General features: G+C 41.9%; 1 protein-coding gene and 1 pseudogene across 2 annotated transcripts in view; one reads left to right on the top strand and one right to left on the bottom strand.

Annotated features, from left to right (window-relative positions):
- LOC135485752 (U4/U6.U5 tri-snRNP-associated protein 1-like) overlaps positions 1-22,070 on the bottom strand; it is a 344,022-nt gene that overhangs the window by 280,551 nt on the left and 41,401 nt on the right. For both annotated transcript variants that reach the window (XM_064768148.1, XM_064768149.1), the window contains exon 6: positions 3,877-3,985. In XM_064768148.1, the coding sequence (XP_064624218.1) occupies positions 3,877-3,985 (109 nt within the window). The remainder of the gene's footprint in view (positions 1-3,876; positions 3,986-22,070) is intronic.
- On the top strand, positions 17,051-20,519 carry LOC135484300 (putative nuclease HARBI1; annotated as a pseudogene).

Raw genomic sequence — 22,070 nt, 5'->3', positions numbered from 1 at the left:
AGGCAAGATGTACCACTACCAAACAGAGGCAGTGGATTGATTTAGGCCAGACCCTTGATGAAGTGAATGTCACCTATTGCCTCTGAGGCTCCTGATGGGGGGGGGGGACATCAAAATACATTGTGTCCAGGCTGGAGGAAGAATTGTAACAATGCACGCCATCGATTTTCCACCCATTTACAGATGTATCATTAAAACGGTGTTGGTCACCAAGGGTATGGCCTGAATCCACAGTTGTCCAAGCTATGACTTACCACAAGTACCACAGTATCTCTACATGTCACTTCTATAACATGTCCACGCTGAGCAAAATGTAGTCCTTTGACTTGGTGTTGTGCCGCTCAATGGCACAAAAGAAAATTACCGGTACCATCTAAGTATAGCATTTTGGTTATAAAGTTGACTGAATTGCAGGGTTATTGAAGAGTGTACATGTCACATGGAAATCAGTTGACATCTGTTGAACAGTTTAGGAGTACTAGGACTTTGTTGGATTTTCAAGATGGCGGCCTGGTGGCCATAATTGTCATGGGACTTGACTGAAAATTAGGGATATCGATAAGAGTACATAGATACATAATCACATGAAGTTTGGTTGCAATCTGCTCATTAGTTTCGGGGCAAGAGGACTTTGTTTAATTTTCAAGATGGCCACCTTGCGGCCATATTGGTAGATGGATTAGACTGAAAATCAGGGATGTTGTAGAGAGTACATAGATATACAATCACATGAAATTCGATTCCAATCCGACTTTGTTAAATTTTCAACATTTCCATATTTGAAGACAAATTGTGGGACAAATGTTTGGGGTAGGATAAAGGGTCCCTGGGTACATATCCTCACAAGTTTAGAACCTTCTAGCTCACAGGCGTGTCTAGTCCGAACGAGACCCTCTAATTGTATCTGCCTGTCAACAAAAACACAGACGGCCAGCGAGTGATTACGGCATCTCCCATTACAAACACACACTGTGCTATTTTTAGACATAACTGACCTGCCTGTTAACAGGGCTATAAATAGCCAGGTAACACAACAATGTAGCAGGAAAAGATCGTTGATAGAACATGCGGTCTGGAAGAGTAACCAAATAGTTGCTGACATTTAAGTAAATATCTCCGTAGTGGGAAGGAATTAATTCTCCTACTACTGGAAAGAGTATTTCTGTGCAGGACACAAACAAAAAAAAACAATGTTAAATACGCTGTAGGTTTTCGAAATGCGATCTCTTGGTTTGATGAAATGTCTTAGTCGGCAAAAAATCAAGTTCATAACTCAGTAAATATTCATCCAAAATATTTGTGTATTTTTAAGTTATGATTTAGTAGCTTTAGACCTGTATTTTTCAACAACTTGAAATGCACTTTTGATTTGCTTTGTAGGTGTCGAAGGCAGGGACAGAAATGAAATTAAAAAATTCTTTTTTCTTTTCACCATCAAAAAAATGCCGATTAGGACACTATTTTAGAGGTGTGATTATTTGTCTCAGTTCCCAGGAAATCGCATCCAAGGGCTCAGTGTTTCTGCCAGAAATAAATTCAAGGGGGGGCAAAACCATAATTTTGCAGAAAATCCTGGTCAAAACAACTAATTTTGCCTGTTTTTGGACAATTTAGGGGGGGCAACTGCCCCCCTTGCCCCCCCCTCTGGGGGAAACCCTGAGGGCTTCTAAAAAATTTTTCTACCCCCCCTTTAGCTTTGCCCTGAGGCGCGCTCACACTACTCTAACGAGCACCCGATCTTAGCAGAACTTTTATGGTGTACATTTCATGAAAAGTGTAAATTAACTAGTTATCTCATAATCTCATAATGTTTGATGAGAATTTATCAAATATCAAAACCAAATTAGGTATCTTAATCCTCTACTCAATGGTTAACAACGGCTGAACCCTTTCATTAAAATGGGTCATTGTTTTAGTCAATGACTTGTCATACAACTTAGAGACACTATGTCTGGAAGGCCATTCATCACTTCTTGCCTTCTCTAGCTTATGGGACTTGTTCTTCGTTTAAACTAGGATAATCTAATTCAACCTAGATAAACAATTAGTTTCTTATCGTCTTGCTGCTGGTATGTAATGTTTGATGTGGTTACCTGATGTATATTTGGTAAACAACAACTGCTTACTAGGACACGAACTGTCGTGGTCACAAGATACGGCTTTTCTGATTGGCTTGACCTATGTCGTATAAGTCTCCAAGGTAAGTAATTCTATTTCTTATTGGTCAACAGAATCCAGGATTCGCTATATAAGTTAAAGGCTTTAGGTTACAAACACTTTAACTTGGATGTTGATCAATAATAAATGAAATTCGCTAACTGGAGTCTTATCCACATCTCTTACGGTTAAACCAAACTTTATATATTTTCTATTTCAATGTTAAGACTGCTTTTATGTTAGTTCTAATTAATTTGTATATTCTGATAAATTTTTCTCATTGTATCTGTATATTGTATTGCATATTTAACAATTACTTATTCAATTGTACTAGGACTTTAACTCGGATGTTGATCAATAATAATTGGAATTCGCTAACTGGAGTCTTATCCACATCTATTACATATTTTGCTAGTCGTCTCCATTCCCCCATATTACAACCCTGTGCAGAACACTGAACTGGCCATCTCGAGCAAAAACTTGATTCGAGTCACGTGTTCACACTAGAGCCACCTTAATGTGTATTGAATCCGTACTAACGAGTACGGTTCTTAAAGCGTATTGAAATCCGATTCAGCTATTCCACAACGGCTTATTCCGAACCAACTTTAGTGTTAACAGGTCAAATCGCATTAATCAGGTCGGTTTCCTGTGGCGCAAGCGCAGTCCTGTTCTGCACATTTACTTCAGTTTTATCGCATGGAGAAAACGTGGGCTCTGACATTTGTCTGACAGCTGCTAATAAAAGTGGAAATTGCAAATTTGTCGAACGATATGGCTGGAAATAATCGCGGATTGGTTTGGTCAAGAGCGGAGAGGTTGGTCTTGCTGAACATCTGGCGCGAGGAAGATATTGAAGGGATGCTGCAAGGGAATCACCAGAATTCCCGTGTCTACCATAGTGTGGCTGAATTGCTGGCCCTCTAGGGCTACGAAAGTGAGATTGTGGTGGGTTTTTTTACTATTCATAGCTGGCGTATACCTTACATCGGATTGTGTGTGATCGCTCGTGATTCGGATCACAATCCGAATTATGCTAGTGGAATGATGGGAGTGGATGACGTAGTCGTAGGTGGATGAGAACAGCTCAGGTGGAAGTCGTTGCAGAGCACGTCCAGCACGGGGTAGTCCTTTTAACACCAATGATCCACAATGGCTGCGATTCCCCATTTTGTATAACCGCTAGAAATAGCACCGCTTGTAGACAAACTATTGCGCACGCGTGACTTTCGGATGCTAAATTTAAAATTACCCAATCTAGAACAGTGCATTACAATCAAGTCAAGAATCAGATTGGACTAAAACTCAGTGTCGGAAGTCAGTGTCCTGTGTAGAAAGTTTTAAATTCATAGCCCTAGCGGTCAGGAAACAGGAACAAATTTAACTCCATTCTTCCTCAAGTAAGCAAGATAGGCCTTTTTAAACAAGGCCGTGTCACATGTCGAATGAAGATCAAATTGCGCAGATTTTCAGTTTCTGATCAGAGAAAAATATGCACCTAAATTAGACATCAGGTTCACATCAAGTCTTACGGTTACAAAACATGCGCCTCATGTTGACTGATGGACGGACAGACAGAATTCTGAACAGATATTCTACCAGTTCTGATCTAAGTATGACTAAGTATGCCGAGTTAAAAATTAATGTCCATTGGGTGAATCGTTACAGTCCAAGTCTGCCAGTGAATTTGATTTTTAAGACAGGCTTCTATAAACTTACCCTTTTATCAGCCAAAGCTTTCTCTTCCTCTACTTTACGGTTCCTCTTGACCCATGCTCGCGCACTATCGTCATCGTCTGATTCAGACTGCCCAAGTGTTTTTATTTTCCTGAAAAAGTAAAAAAGTTTTTCACAACAATAAAATAGAGAGGCCCAAATTGTGATCACTGGTTTAACTTTGGCTGTAAGATGTGCATAACATATGAATATGGTCCATGGACCACTTTTTGTCAACAATGTGATAAAAATAAAGAATACTATTACAAGTAAGAGGTTATCTGCTTCCATTACTGGTAGCTTGAAAACAGGCCACCTGATAGCAAATGTTTTTACATTGACCTGTATTACTATAACAAGAGGCCCAAGGGCCTGGCGCTCAGTGAAATGGATAGGTGAAGGCAAGGGCCAAGTGTGTGTTGGTACCCTGTTATTATGAGGCAACGTGAAGCTGTAACGTCTAGCACGCAGAAGTGCCGGTGCGAAAGACCTTCTTGCTATATCAGTGCATGCTGAAGTACTGAGTTGACGTCACCCTGTTATTATGACGTAACGTCATTTCTATTGCCGTTATAGTAGTGGGGTGTGTGATGACGTCAAGGAGTTGTGTGGTGCGTAAAAAGAGGGGAGTCCTTGTCTTCATGCAGCGTAGGTGGAACTAATAGCATGCACATGGACACAAGGTACATAATTATTACAGTGTATTTTGTGAGGTGGGGCCTGGTGCTTTACAATGGTCAAATGAACCGACTGTTGTCTGGACATTGAGGAAGTGGATGCAGCCAAATGTTTGGGATGGTCTTTTTTGTATGTGAAGAAAAGAAGATAAAGAGTTGGTTAACAAAATGAACTTTATTGGTGCGGCAGATATTTGATGCCTTTCAACAGATATTTGAAGCCTTTCGGCAGATATTTGTTGCCTTGCGGCAGATATTTGATAACGTTCTCCGGGAATGGAAAGCAGTAAAACGAGTCCGCACACCTTACTCTGATGTGGGAACAGCAAGTGCTTTACTGGACTTGAAATGTGCCAATGACTCCTCTTGCAATAACCAACAACAGTTAATCTGTAAAATGAAATGGCCAGGGCCATTGTGATCAACTCATGTGGAGGAAAGATGGATAAAGAGCATGGTATTGTGTCATGTAGTGTTAGGTTTGATGTAGGTCCAAGCAATTACAATTTCCCCAAAATGGCCAATTTACAGTACATTCGACCTCTGTGACCTTGAAAAGTAGGTCAAATCAAAGAAGACCCGGGTGACACATTGAATGGTTGTTAGAATTAGATGTACCTATGATATAAAATTGGTGCCAATCGGGCAAGTCATTACTAGGAATAATGGCATTTTGAAGAATTTAGGATTTGGCCCCCTCCCTGGAGGCCAAACGGCAAATCAGATCGCACCAAACTTTGGTACCTGAGATCACCTGACCAAGGGGTACATGTGTACTTAATTTGTGATCAATAGTCATTGCAGTTAAGAAACGTGCCATAGTTACGGCCTGACGGCGAATTTACGCCATTTGACCTCTGTGACCTTGACAAGAAGGTCAAATTAAAAACCTGTGTGACATATACTGTATGGTGGTTAGATGTACCCATGATATCAAATTGGTGGCAATCGGGCAAGAAGTTAAGGAATAATCACATTTTTTAAGGTTTTTGGATTTTGCCCCCTGGTGGTCAAGTGGTGAATCATATTGGACCAAACTTCAGTACCTGAGATCACCTGACTAAGGGGTAAATGTGTACCAAATTTGGTATCAATAGTCATTGCAGTTAAGAAACGTGCCATAGTTACGGACTGACGGCCAATTTACGCCATTTGACCTCTGTGACCTTGACAAGAAGGTCAAATTAAAAACCTGTGTGACATATACTGTATGGTGGTTAGATGTACCCATGATATCAAATTGGTGGCAATCGGGCAAGAAGTTAAGGAATAATCACATTTTTAAGGTTTTTGGATTTTGCTCCCTGGTGGTCAAGTGGTGAATCATATTGGACCAAACTTCGGTCCCTGAGATCACCTGACTAAGGGGTAAATGTGTACCAAATTTGGTATCAATAGTCATTGCAGTTTAGAAACGTGCCATCGTTACATCCTAACGGCCAATTTACACCATTTGACCTCTGTGACCTTGAAGAAGAGGTCAAATCAAAAACTCGGAGGATATATGATGCACCTTTGCTAGAAGTACCTACCATATTTTTTTCAAAATTTCCCGACTACTATTAAGGGAGATATTGCATATTTTCACTTTTAACGTTTGGCCCCCTGGCGGCCAAACCATGAAACGAATCGGACTGAAACTTGGTCTCCAAGGTGTCATTACATAAGGGTACATGTGTACCAAGTTTCAACTCAATAGCTCTAGCAGTTACGAAACGTGCCCTGCTAACGGACGACGGACGACGACAACGACGACGACGGACGACGGACGCCACGGTATGGGATAAGCTCACCTCTGCTAAGAGGTGAGCTAATAATCTGCATAGTTCTGTCTGTGTCCCTCTTAGTTACAAAGATTGAGTTGTCAAGAGTTCCAAAGTTCGAAAACAATATGCCATTGATACAGTCCAAGTCACAAATGTCATCGCTAAAATCATGTCACTGTTGCGCAAATGACACGCTCACTACAAAGTGCGAAGATCGCGCGTCATTCGGCGCAAAACTCGCCTGAATGTCCTGCATCCCTGACGCGACACGAGAGGGGTGACATTTGTGACTTGGACTGTAGTTCTAGAGAAGCGAAGGTACAGATCGTTTTTTTACAAGGCACTGAAGGCTGTTTCCGATACTAGCAAGTTGTCAATAAAGGGTCAAAAGTACAGGGTCTTTCTTCCATGGGGCGGACAGTACACCTGTATTTTTGCTCCAAATTTGGCAGTTTGCTGCATTTCTTTAATAGCCTGATTTTGTTCTGTCTGTGCCAGTCTTATGGTGCCTTGCTTCTATCTATCCTTGGCATCCACTGTAAATCAAAGTTGAACCTTCACATGTTTTAGAGCATTGATGGACTTATGAACTAAGATTGGATATACTTTAAAGGTTATTATAAATTGTGAATATCAGCATTCAATTGATTTCTTGACTTTTTCATTTTTGTGAACTGCCACGTCGGTAACACATGGAAAACTATCTTCTTGTCAAGCATTGGCACTCAACAGAACTAACCTGGTTGTGAAGGAGACCTGGTGAGGGATCTGGAACCACTTGTCCCATCTTGTTTAAACAGGACCAAGCCAGATGAGACGGTCACATCCCTTGCCCATGATCATTGATGATGTTACATGTATGACATGTCCTATACTAGTCCCATCTTGGTTCAGGGACACAAAAACCAAGCTGGATGAGATGATCACATCCCTTGCCCATGATATTGGTTATGAGGTGTCCTATAGTCCCATCTTGGTTCAGGGACACTATAACCAAGCTGGATGAGACGATCACATCCCTTGCCCATGATATCGGTTATGAGGTGTCCTATAGTCCCATCGTGGTTCAGGGACACCAAGCCGGGTAAGACAGTTACATCCCTTGCCCATGATATTGGTTATGAGGTGTCCTTTAGTCCCATCGTGGTTCAGGGACACCAAGCCGGGTGAGACAGTCACATCCCTTGCCGACGATATTGGTTATAAGGTGTCCTATAGTCCCATCGTGGTTCAGGGACACCAAGCCGGGTAAGACAGTCACATCCCTTGCCCATGATATTGGTTATGAGGTGTCCTATAGTCCCATCGTGGTTCAGGGACACCAAGCCGGGTAAGACAGTCACATCTCTTGCCCATGATATTGGTTATGAGGTGTCCTTTAGTCCCATCGTGGTTCAGGGACACCAAGCCCGGTAAAGACAGTCACATCTCTTGCTCATGATATTGGTTATGAGGTGTCCTATAGTCCCATCTTGGTTCAGGGACATCTCTTGCCCATGATATTGGTTATGAGGTGTCCTTTAGTCCCATCGTGGTTCAGGGACACCAAGCCGGGTAAAGACAGTCACATCTCTTGCCAATGATATTGGTTATGAAGTGTCCTATAGTCCCATCGTGGTTCAGGGACATCTCTTGCCCATGATATTGGTTATAAGGTGTCCTATAGTCCCATCCTGGTTCAGGGACATCTCTTGCCCATGATATTGGTTATGAGGTGTCCTATAGTCCCATCATGGTTCAGGGACACCAAGCCGGGTGAGACAGTCACATCCCTTGCCCACAATATTGGTAATAAGGTGTCCTATAGTCCCATCTTGGTTCCGGGACACCAAGCCGGGAGGACAGTTATATCCCTTGCCCATGATATAGGTTATTGGGTGTCCTATACTTGTCCCATCGAGGTTCAGGACACCAAGACGAGCGAGATGGTCACATCCCTTGCCCATGATATAGGTTATGACATATCCTATACAGAGTGCTATACTGCTTGTCTCATCTTGGTTCAAGGACACCAAGCTGGGTGTGTGACGGTCACATCCCTCGTCTATATGTTGGTTATGACATGTCCTATACTACTTTTCCCATCGGTTCAACATGACTATTGGCATCATAAGGTGACTATTTGCATGTGTGACTATGTCTTCAGTTTGCATCATGACTTCTATACTATTACTAATCTGGCATTCCAGTACAGTCAGCATCAGAACTTCCATATGGATCTGGTCTTCAGTGTAGTATAAAGAAGGCAGGTTTAGTTGTGATTTTGAACACAAGGTACAGCCAATCATCATTTTAACCCCCACACATATATCACTATCAGGTTAAACCTTTTTTGGCTAAATAATTGCCCAGGCCTACCATTCAAGATGGCAGCCGAAATATAATACACAAAACTTGGTTCACGCCAAGTTGATTCTAATCAATACATATCCCAATTACTACAGCAAAACGGAGGGCATACATGGTTGGATTCAGGCCTAATATGTAATCTTCGCACGTTCCGAAAGCTGTCTGGGGTGGGGAACTGGGCTGTTTATTGGGATAGCAATTAACACTTTGGTGTCGCACCTCCCTGTAGAGCGTAATCTGGTAAAACTTGTATTTCAATTCTAGCTGAAACAGCTGAGCCCCATTAAGTTAGGAGAAACAAGGGTTCTAAGTTAGCTCTTTTCATCAAACTGCAATAAATGTGGACATTTGTCTCCTTACTTAATGAGTCAATTTGAAAACTGATTGCCACAAATTACCAAAAATATCATAGATAATCAATTAAGAAAGACAAGCGTTTGGAGTCTTTGTTTTAATTTCTGGAAAGACTTTTAGCATTTGTCTTTTTTTTGACTGGTAATTGGTGATATAGCTCTAGTCCTAGCATCTGAAGCCAAAATCGTCCAACTGAAGTGATCCTTTGTAGCTAAAGATAGTAGTACTGAAGCGAACACAAATGACCAGTTAAAATGAAACAGCCAGGGGCCATTGTGCTCACCGTATAGATATTTGGTGCTTTGGAATTCATCCAGGTTAAGAAACACTGTACAAGTATAGTATATAGGTCAAACCAAAGTCGGTATGACATGTGATGTATCGTTGCTTGGAGTAAGTACCATAAGAATATCATCAAAAAAAACAAGTCACTAATAAATGAGATATTGCACTTTTTACCTACCAAGTCGAGAATCATATCAGACTGAAATTCGGTGTCAGAGGTTATAAGCCCGAAGCGCTACTATGGTCAACGTGCATACATATCCAATGTAAACAATGTTTCTCATGTCCATGGATTCGATTCAAATGGCTTAAATTTGACTTAACATGGCCGCCAAAAGAGATGAACGCGAGAATGAAGCAAATAGACTATTCTGAGCTCTGAGGGAGAACCACATGAATATTCACACTTTTTTTTAACCAAACTTCAATTTCAGGGGGTTCAGGGGGTTTACCCCCTGACATACTTGTTTTGATTTTTGAGACTTTAGTAATAATATCCATAAGACGCTTAAAATGGATATAATCCCAAATTAATGAAGCAAAAAACGGGCAGGCGTTTCGAGATTTCAATAAACCTTTTGAACGAATTCCACATGGCCCAGGGGAGGACCCAAAGACACCTTAAGGAGAAGTGTATGTTTTTATTGGGTTTTACAGATCTCCTGGTTTTTCCTAAAGAATAATTAATATTCGCTAGCAGGTTTTTTATGCTCCCAGATATGAAGAGGGTTCTATGTTCCTCAGGTTCTTTGTTCATCAGTCTGGTGTTCCTCAAGAGTCAAGTGTCTTCCAGTCTCTTGGCCTAAAAAAACCCTTTCCAATAATTCATGGTTCATGGCTTACAGAAAAACAAATAAGATAGTTAAAGGGTTAAGAAAGGTGCCATAGTAACACTCAAATGGTCAATTTAGGCCATTTGACCACTGTGAACTTTAAAAGTACGTCAAATCAAAAACTTGTATGACAACTGATGTATCCTTGCTTGGAATACCTACCACAATAATACAGTAAGTTCACAGTTTATTGGTGGTGGTGAAATATTTCTAAGTCCCAATAAAACCCAAAATAAGAGGCCCAGAATGGGTGCCAAGTTATAGGCCTATTATTAAAGCCTTTTGCGGTTTTGGACACTTTTAAAGTTGACCACAACATGTAATCCCCATGCCCTCATGATAGGCCCTAGTGGCATAATCATTTTTGACGTTGCCTGCTTATTCCCTGCATTACATGACCATGGATCAGATGGTTAGAAATGGTGTAATCATAACGCGACCTACTTTAAAAGACCAAGACCACAACAATTTCTATGACCTGTTCAAAGTGTTATTAATCCGTTTATCTCAACCCTACATCAGTTCCCCATCAGATTCATTACCAGCATCATTTCCAGCGTCGTTACCAGCATCGTTAGGAGCATCTGCAAATTCTATGTCAACATCTGCTTCAAGTTCATCATCATGTTCAAGGAGTTCATCACCAACATTTTGAAAATTACCCTCATTATCTGGCGTCAGCCCAGCAAACTGAAACGCCCTAGCTGCAGAGTCTGCAGGCACATCCTCCCAAGCACGACTGATTATGATCAAAACATCTGACAGAGGAATTCAACGACAGACACCGTTTTCATCGGTGTTTTCTAGTTTCCAGTTTTTCCAGTGCCGTCTCATGGCAGATTTGAAAGCACGCATTATCGTCAAATCTAAAGGCTGAGAAAGTGAGGTACATCGGGCTGGGATGTTATCAAGCAACACCCCTGCCTCAATAAGTGGCGTACAAAATTCCTCTGTCATATACGCGTGGTATTGGTCCAAAAGCAACAGTTTCTCATTATCTGGAAAGTCTCCCATAAATGGGAAAAACACATTTTCTAGCCAGTGTTGGAGTGTTTCCCCATTTTTCCCATCCTGATCTTGATGATGTAACACGAGTGTTCTTGGGGATGTCCTGAAGTGCCCGGATTTCGAGTATGAATTCTGGCTGACGGAACACCACGTGAGCCGGCATTTTTTCACCATTACTCCCAATTGTTAGTCTGATAGTACACCCAAGTTTTGGATTGGCTCTTGAAGTTTTAACATCCACATTCCTGTCCCCTCTAGTTGCTGCTGTATAAAGAGGTGGGAAATCCAATTGCGCGAATGTCTCATTCATATTGAATACAGCATCCACATTGTTTCGAGCAACGGTCCTTCGCACATTTTTAGCAAATCTCGCAAACCTGTTGATCAGCATCAGCTGGTAAGGCACTCGTGTCCCTCGTCTTCCTGCGACATGAAATCCTCTTTCTGTCCATAAAGTGAGTAATCCATCCGGCAGATGCCCGAAAGTCTGATCTTTCTGGCCTGTTTTCCCTGATTTCCTGTTGTGTCTGCGGCTCCAGACCATTCCACCATTCATGGAATGGCTGTGGTCCATCTCTAACCATATCAGCACGAGTAACTGGTAATGCTCGCCGTCTGTAATCAAGAACCCTCTCGTGCAGCGCCTCCTCTACCTCAGGCCAGCAACCCTCGTGATCCTGCCGAACATGCCTACGAAATCCATCATGCTCTGCTTGCGCCATCAGGGTTTCACGCGTGCTAATCCATATCCTCAGCGTTGTGTTTGACAATCGGTATTGCCTCGCGTATTCTGCAACACTTGGCACCATACCCTGCTCTATTGCAGCTTCACAGTCCAAAACATGGCGAAGTCGTGATTCAACCGCATAACTGTTGTGTCTTCGAGGAAGACCAACAGGAGCTGCAGCCACTTCTCCATCATCACCATCAACATCACTCTCTATCTCCGTTGTACCGTCATAATCAGTCTCTACGCCATGCAAATCAGCATCACTCTCCATCTCTGTCTCATCATCAGTCTCTACACCAGGCGAATCAGCATCACTCTCTATCTCTGTCGTACCATCATAATCTGTCTCTTCACCAGGCGAATCAGCATCACTCTCCATCTCCGTTACACCAGGGTTACCTGCCTCTGAGAGGACAAGGTAGCCCAGAATCAACAAAAAAACAGTTCGGGACAACATGGTATAAATCATCCAAATGACTGTGTCACCACCACAGAATGTGGAACTGGTGGATTTGGCAACCATGAATTACCCTTGTATGGCCTTTGTGAAACTGATCAGAGATCACTACCAGTATTGATCACTGACTTTGGGGATAAGTGCATTGACCCGAAAAGAAACAAGGCCAATGTAATGGATGTGATCTGACTAGCTTTGCCATTCTAGGCCTCCCTTTGTGGGCCTACTATTTGAGTTAGAAATATTTTCCTTCACCACCGATAAACTGTGAACTTATTGTATACGGGAAAACAAGGTTGTGGATTTTTAGAGTGATAACATTTCTGACAGCAGCAAATTGCTGAGAGTTTGTATTTTACTCGAGAGGTCACACTATTTTGAATCTTTGGTGCGAACTGCTTCTTTCAAGAAAGCAAGTCAATTCAAATATGATCGCCTATTTCGACATAGATTTAATAGAATTATAAGTACATGACAAGGGTTTTGGAGGCCTTCTTGCTCTAAGTAGTTGTTCTGAAATCTACCTCAGACCTCTAGGCCCTTCTTGGTATCTTGATGACTGGCAGGTATGGGACTCTGTCACTTAAAGAGGAACTGCGCTGTCACCATTTCGATCAAGCGTCAGTTAATCAGAGGTGCAAGGAAGGACTGCGACATAATGTTTTTCCTTATAGCTTGCTTGTATGAAGGTTTTCCTACAAGGAAATTGGTCTGATATTGACATTTGTTGCTTTGAATAATAGAAAACCTGCATGTATATTTCTTTGAAATGGAAGGGTTAAATTTCATATGCCAGGAAATCATATCTCCAGGCTCCTAGAATTCAATTTTTTTGGGGGAAGACCGACGTCACAGTCAGTGTACCCAAATTGAGGGGGGGAATAGAGGGTCGAAAGTCCTCAATGTAATTGAAAGGCCTGAACCTGTCCAGTAGATGCATGGTCACAACCTAGGGACATTCAGTAAATGTGGTGAGGACCTTTATATGATTTCCTGATTTAGGTTGCGTAAAACGTTCCAAATGTTGAAAAATAGCCATGGGCCATTGTGCTCACCGTATAGATATTTGGTGGTTAGGAATTCCTCCTGGTTAAGAAACATGCTACGTGTATAGTATATAGGTCAATCCAAAGTCAGTACAACATGTGATGTATCGTTGCTTGGAGTAACTACCATACAAATATCATCGAAAACAAGTCACTAATAAATGAGATACTGCACTTTTTACCTTTTTTAGTTTTGGCCTCCTGGTTGCCAAGTTGAGAATCAGATCGGAACGAAATTCGGTCTCCGAGGTTACATGTACCAAAGTCACACGTACCAAATTTCAAGTTCATTGCTTTTGCAGTTAAGAAACGTGCCATAGTTACACTCAAACGACCAATTTATGCCATTTGGCCTCTGTGACCTTGAAAATTTGGACAAATCGAAAACCTGTATGATATGTGATGTACCCTTGCTAGGAGAACCTACCATCAAAGTTTTATCGAAAATGGGTCACTCATAAGAGAGATATCACATTTTTTTAGGTTTCCACTTCTAGCCCGTATGCACAAAGGTGGTGTAAGTTACCCATGGTTTAACCTAAACCTAGGTTAGCTAACCTACTGTTCGTGGTTTTTAAAAAAATTGGTATGCACGAAAGGTAGTTTAACTAAACTCGGAATAACAAACCCAAGGATAAGATAAACCATGGTGTATCATTATTCCTTGGTTTAGTGTTAGTTTTATTACTGGGAAATCTATTTTTAGACATTCCGTGAAAGCTTTCAGGGAAAGAGGTGCTCAGAATCACAGTCAGAGGTCTTACAAACAGCAACAATGAGTACAAATACATGCAAAAATCAAGGAGATGGAGGTGAAAGTTCCTCAAGAAAACGTTCAAAGAACTGGGATGATGATGAAAAAGATTATCTGCTTGATTCCATCAGAGATTATGTAAAAGTAATCGAAGACAAAAAGACAGACGCAGGTATAAATAGAAAGAAAACCACAGCATGGGAAAATGTGCACAGATTATTTGCTACAAAGTATGGTGAGTCAAGAAATCAGAAACAGTTGAAAGAACAATGGAAGAAAATGAAATTGACAGCCAAAAAAAAACATTTCTGAGTATGAAAAACAAAGAGCAAAGACCGGTGGTGGCCCACCACCAAAGACGCCCAAAACACTTGACACAGAAATCAAGCTGCTAATTCCATCTGAGTTTAAACAGTTACACAATCCATATGATGACGATTATCAGCCCGATGACAACAGGCATTCACAAGAGGTATCCAGTGTTGCTGAAAATGTAGAACCCACTTACAGGTAAGCCATTGTAGGGAAAATACCCTCTGGTGGTATAGTTGTATCTGACTTCTGTGTGAAGTGTCTGTTCTGTACATTACTATGTACATATTCCAGTGTATTTCGTTTGGGGAACCTTCCAAATAATTTTCCTTGTGAATAATCCGTTATAAGTTGTCATATTTGGGCAGAATGTTTCTCACCTAATTCTTAAAGTGTCTCAACATTCCTTTGTGTGTTTGCTCCATTTTAAAGAGCGTAAATAATGAGTTTGTAGGCTCATGATTTTGAATGTTGTGACTGGAAGCCATCTTGGATCTCATGTAAACATAACCCTGATTTGCATAAATAATTAGATTTCCTTTGTGTAACCAAATGTTCTTTACTTAAGAGCTGGGGGGAATTGAGTCTTTAAAGGGATATATATCTGACGTTATGGGTATTTGATTATGTGGGGAATATGTTAAATACATTTTGGGAATCGTTAATCATGTTAAATTGTGTATGAGCTCAGCTCATTACTGGTGTACCCCACCACCTGGCCAGGCTATAATTAGAACATCCACATGTCTTTGTTAAACCCTTGAAGTCACTTGTTGGCACTGTGCCAGTTTGGCCTGAGGGGCAGGAACTGCCCAGGGGATGGGGAACTTTGATACCTGAGGGATGATGAAACGGCTGGCCTAATTACCATGAGGGTAGAGAGTTGAGGGAGCAGCCATTGATGAGAGGAGAGAGAAGTTGAGAGAGAAGAAAGAGATAACAGAGAAGTCCCCTAATAGATGACAGAGAAGTTACCACTAATAGATCTACAGAGAAGTCCTTGTCCAGTCCCAGTAAAACAGAGAAGTTGAAATACAGAAGTTCCAGCCAAGGTAAAAGGGGTTTTAGGAAGAGCTTTCACGAAAGCACATGGTTCTGGGTAGTGTACTGACGTAACTGTGGATATATGCATATGGTGTGAGGACCACTTCAGATTAGCGTAAATAAACTCGATTCATAGTAAAACAGCATATATGTTGACTTCTTTATTGCAACGGTTATTCGTGTCGACTCAGAGGTCCCTACACCATGATTGATTTATAAGGGATGTGCTTCTTGATTGTGATTGTTTATTATTTCTAACAGATGATTTTGACACTGCAGTTGAAAATGCATATATAAGTTAATATGGCTTTACTCTAGCAGCGGTTAGAATGGCATTTTGTACTTGTACTTGTAGTGCTGCATCTATAAGACCACTTGTCGATATAGTCATTGTCAGTGCAGCAACCTGTTAGAAATTACTCTTTATTTGACATTATTGTCAATGCTACACAAAATTCAAAATAATTTGTGATGAATCAATTTCGAGAAAGTTATGCCTACATGAGGTTGTTTTCTTTTAAAATACTGTTGGTGACCTAGGTCCACTGGTTAATCCTGCAACCATATTTCTAGTACCTAAAGTAGAATTTCTGGGTCACTCTTACTTACACTATTCACTATTACAAATGCCTGTATTCAAGAAACGGTGAGTTTATTTATGTTGAGCTAAAATGGATAGCAAAACACAACTGATAAAACTTCAAAGAATAAAACCAGCTGGAAAATGATATTTTTTTTAATTTCATACTGCTTCTGTGACCTACCACCTTCACTGACTAACCCAAATTTCAACTTCTTCTTTTCCAGTGGCAGTGACACTGAGCCCGAAGTAGGTTGTCCGAATGATCGTGAATTAGAAGGGATAGCCGTCTCATCTCATGAGGTAGCCACTTCACGATTTCAGCATCTGCTCGACACATCAGTTAGTAGGTCCATAACCAGAGGGTCGAAGTCAAGCACACCAGTGCCAAGAGCACAGACATTAGTGTCTACTGAAGAACAGGCACACACTTCCACTAGCACACCAACATCGTCAAGATCGAGCACACCAGTACCAAGGGTACCGGTACGCCTTTAGAAGCGAAAGAGTGATCCATCTACTTCCTTGTCTGCTGAAGAGCAGTTGGTGAATTTTGCCAAAGAAGAACATGACCTTAAGATAACACAACTGCGTGAAGTACATGACGTAAAAATGGAGATTCTGCAAATCGAACGGAGGACTGCTACATTGAATTGGGAACTTCCAAGGAGACAAAATGACAGTAACGTGGAGTACGGGGACTACTCGTTGCAGCAACTTTAGCTTGTTAGTAGTCACTACCTTGCCTGATTTTGTATGCTGAACTTCAGTGTGATTTCCTCCGTTCTTTGGATATATCATAACTGTAAATTTATTTACAGGACATTGTTTTTGTTGACTCTTCATGTAGGCCTATCTACATGTATATTGGTGCAGCAGTGACAAATGCTATAGGTATTTGTCACTATTTTATAGTTTACATTCGCAATCACCAAACATTACTCTGCCACATGCTGCCAAACACTTTTTGTGACACAGAATCATGGCTAATCAGTTGGATGTGCTGCATAACCTGCACCACCTACAACAACTTCATGCCCAACGACAGCTCAGACGAGAAAGGGTATACCGCGATCGCCAAAATCCATTTGAATATTACAATGACTAGAAATATATAACGCAATTGGGGCAAATTGCGAATGTATGCCCCCGCTCTGGTGTGTTCGGTGTGTTAATATGTTCATTGCGCGCGTTATTTAGCCTATAAATATGAAATTGTGGCTATAAGCGCACCTCGAATATAAGCGCAGTGCGATTATAAGCGCATAAATACGATAATATCTTCTCTGTGGCTGTTTATGAAATTTTGTGGAGGCTCTCAAATAACATCAACAATAATATGGCTGTTGACTGGGCTAGTTGGTCTGACAATAGACATGCACGTGAACAGCAGAGGTTGGTTTTTCCCATTTACTCACTACAGAGGTGAAGCGTGGTCTATACTATTTTCGCCGTTGTCATCTCCTTGATCTTTTAAGTTTTTGCCGTTTCCAAGGCGATTGCCTGCTAGCAATTTACACAGAAGATCAGTGGGCAAGGTGTTGACCCTGTTACTGGAACAGCATCAATTATGCGATCGCCTGGAATCAGTGACAGAATATCTGGTACTCAGGAAGTTAAAGACTAGTCACTGCCGGGTAGCTAGTGCAATCTGCTAGAATCAGTCACAGAATATCCATTGCTTACATGCTAATGAATAACAACTGTCAGGCTATTTATCCCTTCTCCTGGTGTCAGTCACAGAATATCCAATGCTCGGATATCAATGAATAGGAATTGCGTGTAGACATGCGTGGCTATTTATCTCATCTCTTATCTTACCTCATCTCAGCAAAAATCTAAGATGGCGGCTGGAGGCCATTTTGGATTCTGGAATGCGCCCAAAATCGATAGAGAAACTCCCCTACTGAAGACCATTACACCACAAAAGTTTGAAGTGTGTCAAACCTCTAGTTCTTCAGTTAACAATCGGAATACCAAAATCTAAGTTGGCTGCTGGCAGCCATATTGAATTTTGGGTCAGGCCCAAAATCGACAGGGAACCTCCCCTACACAACTTCATCACACCACATAAGTTTCAGGTCTGTCACTCACTTGGTTCTTGAGTTACAGGTCGGAATGCGAAAAACCAAGTCGGGACTGGCAGCCATCTTGGATTTCAGATCGGGCCCAAAATGGATAGGGAACCTCCCCTACACTAGGTAATAACACCACATAAGTTTCAGGTCTGTCACTCACTCGGTTCTTAATTTACAGGGCGGAATACAAATCACCAAGTCGGGGACCTGGTGGCCATCTTTGATTTCGGGTCTGGCCCAAAATCGATAGGGAACCTCCACTACCATAGACCATTACACCACAAAAGTTTGAAGACTGTTGGACCTCTGGTTCTCAAGTTAACGAGCGGAATGCCAAAATCTAAGATGGTGGCTGGCGGCCATCTTTGATTTCGGGTCGGGCCCAAAATCGATAGGGAACCTCCCCTACCATAGACCATTACGCCACAAAAGTTTGAAGACTGTTGAACCTCCGGTTCTCCAGTTAACGAGCGGAATGCGAAAATCTAAGATGGTGGCTGGCGGCCATCTTTGATTTCGGGTCGGGCCCAAAATCGATAGGGAACCTCCCCAACCTTAGACCATTACGCCACAAAAGTTTGAAGACTGTTGGACGTCCGGTTCTCTAGTAAACGAGCGGAATGCGAAAATCTAAGATGGTGGCTGGCGGCCATCTTTGATTTCGGGTCGGGCCCAAAATCGATAGGGAACCTCCCCTACCATAGACCATTACGCCACAAAAGTTTGAAGACTGTTGAACCTCCGGTTCTCCAGTTAACGAGCGGAATGCGAAAATCTAAGATGGTGGCTGGCGGCCATCTTTGATTTCGGGTCGGGCCCAAAATCGATAGGGAACCTCCCCAACCATAGACCATTACGCCACAAAAGTTTGAAGACTGTTGGACGTCCGGTTCTCTAGTAAACGAGCGGAATGCGAAAATCTAAGATGGTGGCTGGCGGCCATCTTTGATTTCGGGTCGGGCCCAAAATCGATAGGGAACCTCCCCTACCATAGACCATCACACCACAAAAGTTTGAAGACTGTTGGACCTCCGGTTCTCTAGTAAACGAGCGGAATACAAAAATCTAAGATGGCGGCTGGCGGCCATCTTTGATTTCGGGTCGGGCCCAAAATCGATAGGGAACCTCCCCTACCATAGACCATCACACCACAAAAGTTTGAAGACTGTTGGACCTCCGGTTCTCTAGTAAACGAGCGGAATACAAAAATCTAAGATGGCGGCTGGCAGCCATATTGGATTTTGGAACGCGCCAAAAAACAATAGGGACCCTTTGACACACTAGGCCTACACCCCCTAAAAATTTCAAGTCAGCCGAGCAAGGGGTTCTTGAGTTATAGTCTGGAATTCAGTGCGGCGGACGAGGCGGACGACGCGGCGGCCGGAAACCACCTAAGAACATAATGCCCCCACTTTAGCGGGGGCATAATGAGGAATTCCACAGGAGATTCCGTTTCACATAGGAAAACGCAGTGTATATAGTTGATTTGGTAGCTGATGATATTAGTTATGACACAGGTCGTAGTCAAGCATTGCCTCCATATTTGCAAGTATTGACGGCACTCAGATTTTATGGCAATGGTGCATTTCAGATCACAGTTGGTGACCACATACATATTCACCAAACCACTGTGAGCAGAGCTGTAAAGCGAGTGAGCATAGCCTTGGCTCAAAAAAGAGCCGACTTCATCAGAATGCCACGTACTCGCAATGCAACACGTGATACCCACCAAGCATTCTATGATATGTATGGGTTCCCAAATGTCATTGGGCTGATTGACTGCACTCATGTTCGGATCGCAAACCTGGTGGGGATGATGCCGCGCGTTTTCTGAATCGAAAAGGGTACCATTCAATCAACACTCAGGTCATCTGTGATGCGAAACCTTTGATCACCAACATCGTTGCACGCTGGCCTGGGAGTGCACATGACTCACGAATTTTTGACGAGTGTCAGATCAAAAATGAATTTGAAGAAGCTCGGATTTCAGGTTATTTGTTGGGTGATCCAGGGTATCCATGTCTATCCTATTTGATGACACCACTCCGCAATCCAGTCACACCAGCTGAGCGAAACTACAATAGGGCCCAGAGACGTACACGATCCCTCATTGAACGACTGTTTGGTCGCTGGAAGCGAAGATTCGCCTGTCTCCATTAGACCCTTAGACCCAAACTGGAAACAAACTTTGCAGTTATAATTGCTACTGCAATCCTGCAGAACATATCTGTTCTTAGGGGAGACCCAGACTTTCAGGATGACGACTTGGCTGATGATGACCCACCAATTGACCCTGAAATTGTGCAAGTGCAACATGTGCAAGGAGTGCGCGTACGTGCCAGGTTAATTGCTGACCATTTTGAGGGCAACTAAAGATTACAGACAGTTGAGATAATCAATGAATATATTACCCCTGTGTGAACAGTCGAGGTGATCGATGAATATATTACCCCTGTGTGAACAATTAGTCTTGAGTCCTACATTTGTAATTAATATTGTTACATCAGAATTAGCATTGACATGACATTTCAATCATTTTTCTCATAAAATAGTCTGAGCTCCTAATTTATTCTGTTACATCAAAATTAGCATTGACATGACATTTCAATAATTTTCTTCATATAAGCTGCGCTTACACCACGAAATATTGGTGGACCAATTGCACTTACACCACCACATTGCCGCGACAAATTGGTTCGGCAATCCATTGCCGATACAAATTGCCGAGGGAATTTGTCCCACCAAGCTTGATGGTCCAAATTCGCCCGGCTTGTTAAAAGCTCGGCTTTGTCGTGGTGTACGCGCAAATGGATCGGCAATTAGCTAGTTAGATGGTTCGGCTCCAGGCGGCGCTTTCAAAATGGCGCTTTCTGCGCATGCAATTTATTGTTTGCGCGCCATCTGTAGCCGGATTTTATGACTAGCTGCAGCGCTGGTGTAAGCGCTTGGTGGATTTTCGATGGTGCGGCATTGGTTCCCGAACCAAGATTGGTGGTCCATTTTCAGGTGGTGTAAGTGCGGCTTTAATTGTCCAAGTCTGAGCTCTTTATTAATTCTGTTACGTCACAATTTGCAGCGACATGTTTCAATTATTTTTTCATATATTGTACTGTAATAATTCAAGTTTGATAATTTTGTCCGGTCAGAAATAGCATTAACATGATGTTTCAATCATGTTTTCATATAATAGTTCAAGTCTGACTCTTAATTAATTTCGTTCTTTCACAACTAGCATTCATTGACATGTTCAAGCACTTTCCATATATCGTATAATAGCTGATATCGAAACCATACTTTCGGAATTTTGCGATTCCCTATTGGTTCTGCTGCATAAGATAAGTGCAGTTTTTGTTGGTATGATTTAACGTGAAGTTGATATTGATAAAATAAATATGTTTTTTTGTATAATACATTGGTAGTGCGAGTCGAATTTAACTTTGTTCCAGCCACTGGTGACATCGAATGAACTATAAAATATCTGTGATGCCATCGGTTTGTATAGTTAAACTTCTCTTAAACCTACCCCTGAGTCGGTTTAGTTAAACTAGGTGATTTGGGCACATTTACACCAGAGTTTAAGCTAAACCACCTCTGTGCATATGGGCATCTAAACCTGGTTTAAACTTACCCCACAGTTTACCTTAAACCATCTCTGTGCATATGAACAGTGGTTTAATCGAAGGGTTATACCTAGTTTTGGCTAAACTATGCTTAAACCACCTTTGTGCATGTCTTTTCAAGGGAAAATCTCACCTGAAATTACTATAATGCACTGGGGGTTGGGGATAGTTTTCAGTATTGAGAAGTCCAGCGGGTAGGTTGTCCAGTCTCATGCAAAAAAGAAACTCCAAAAGGTTACCAGGACATGTCCAGATGTCATGCAGGGACAAAACCATCACTAGAGACAAAGAGACAATGATGATT

Source organism: Lineus longissimus, chromosome 3, assembly GCF_910592395.1.
Source record: "Lineus longissimus chromosome 3, tnLinLong1.2, whole genome shotgun sequence".
Lineage (NCBI taxonomy): Eukaryota > Metazoa > Nemertea > Pilidiophora > Heteronemertea > Lineidae > Lineus > Lineus longissimus.
This window is presented reverse-complemented; position numbering and strand designations above follow the sequence as displayed.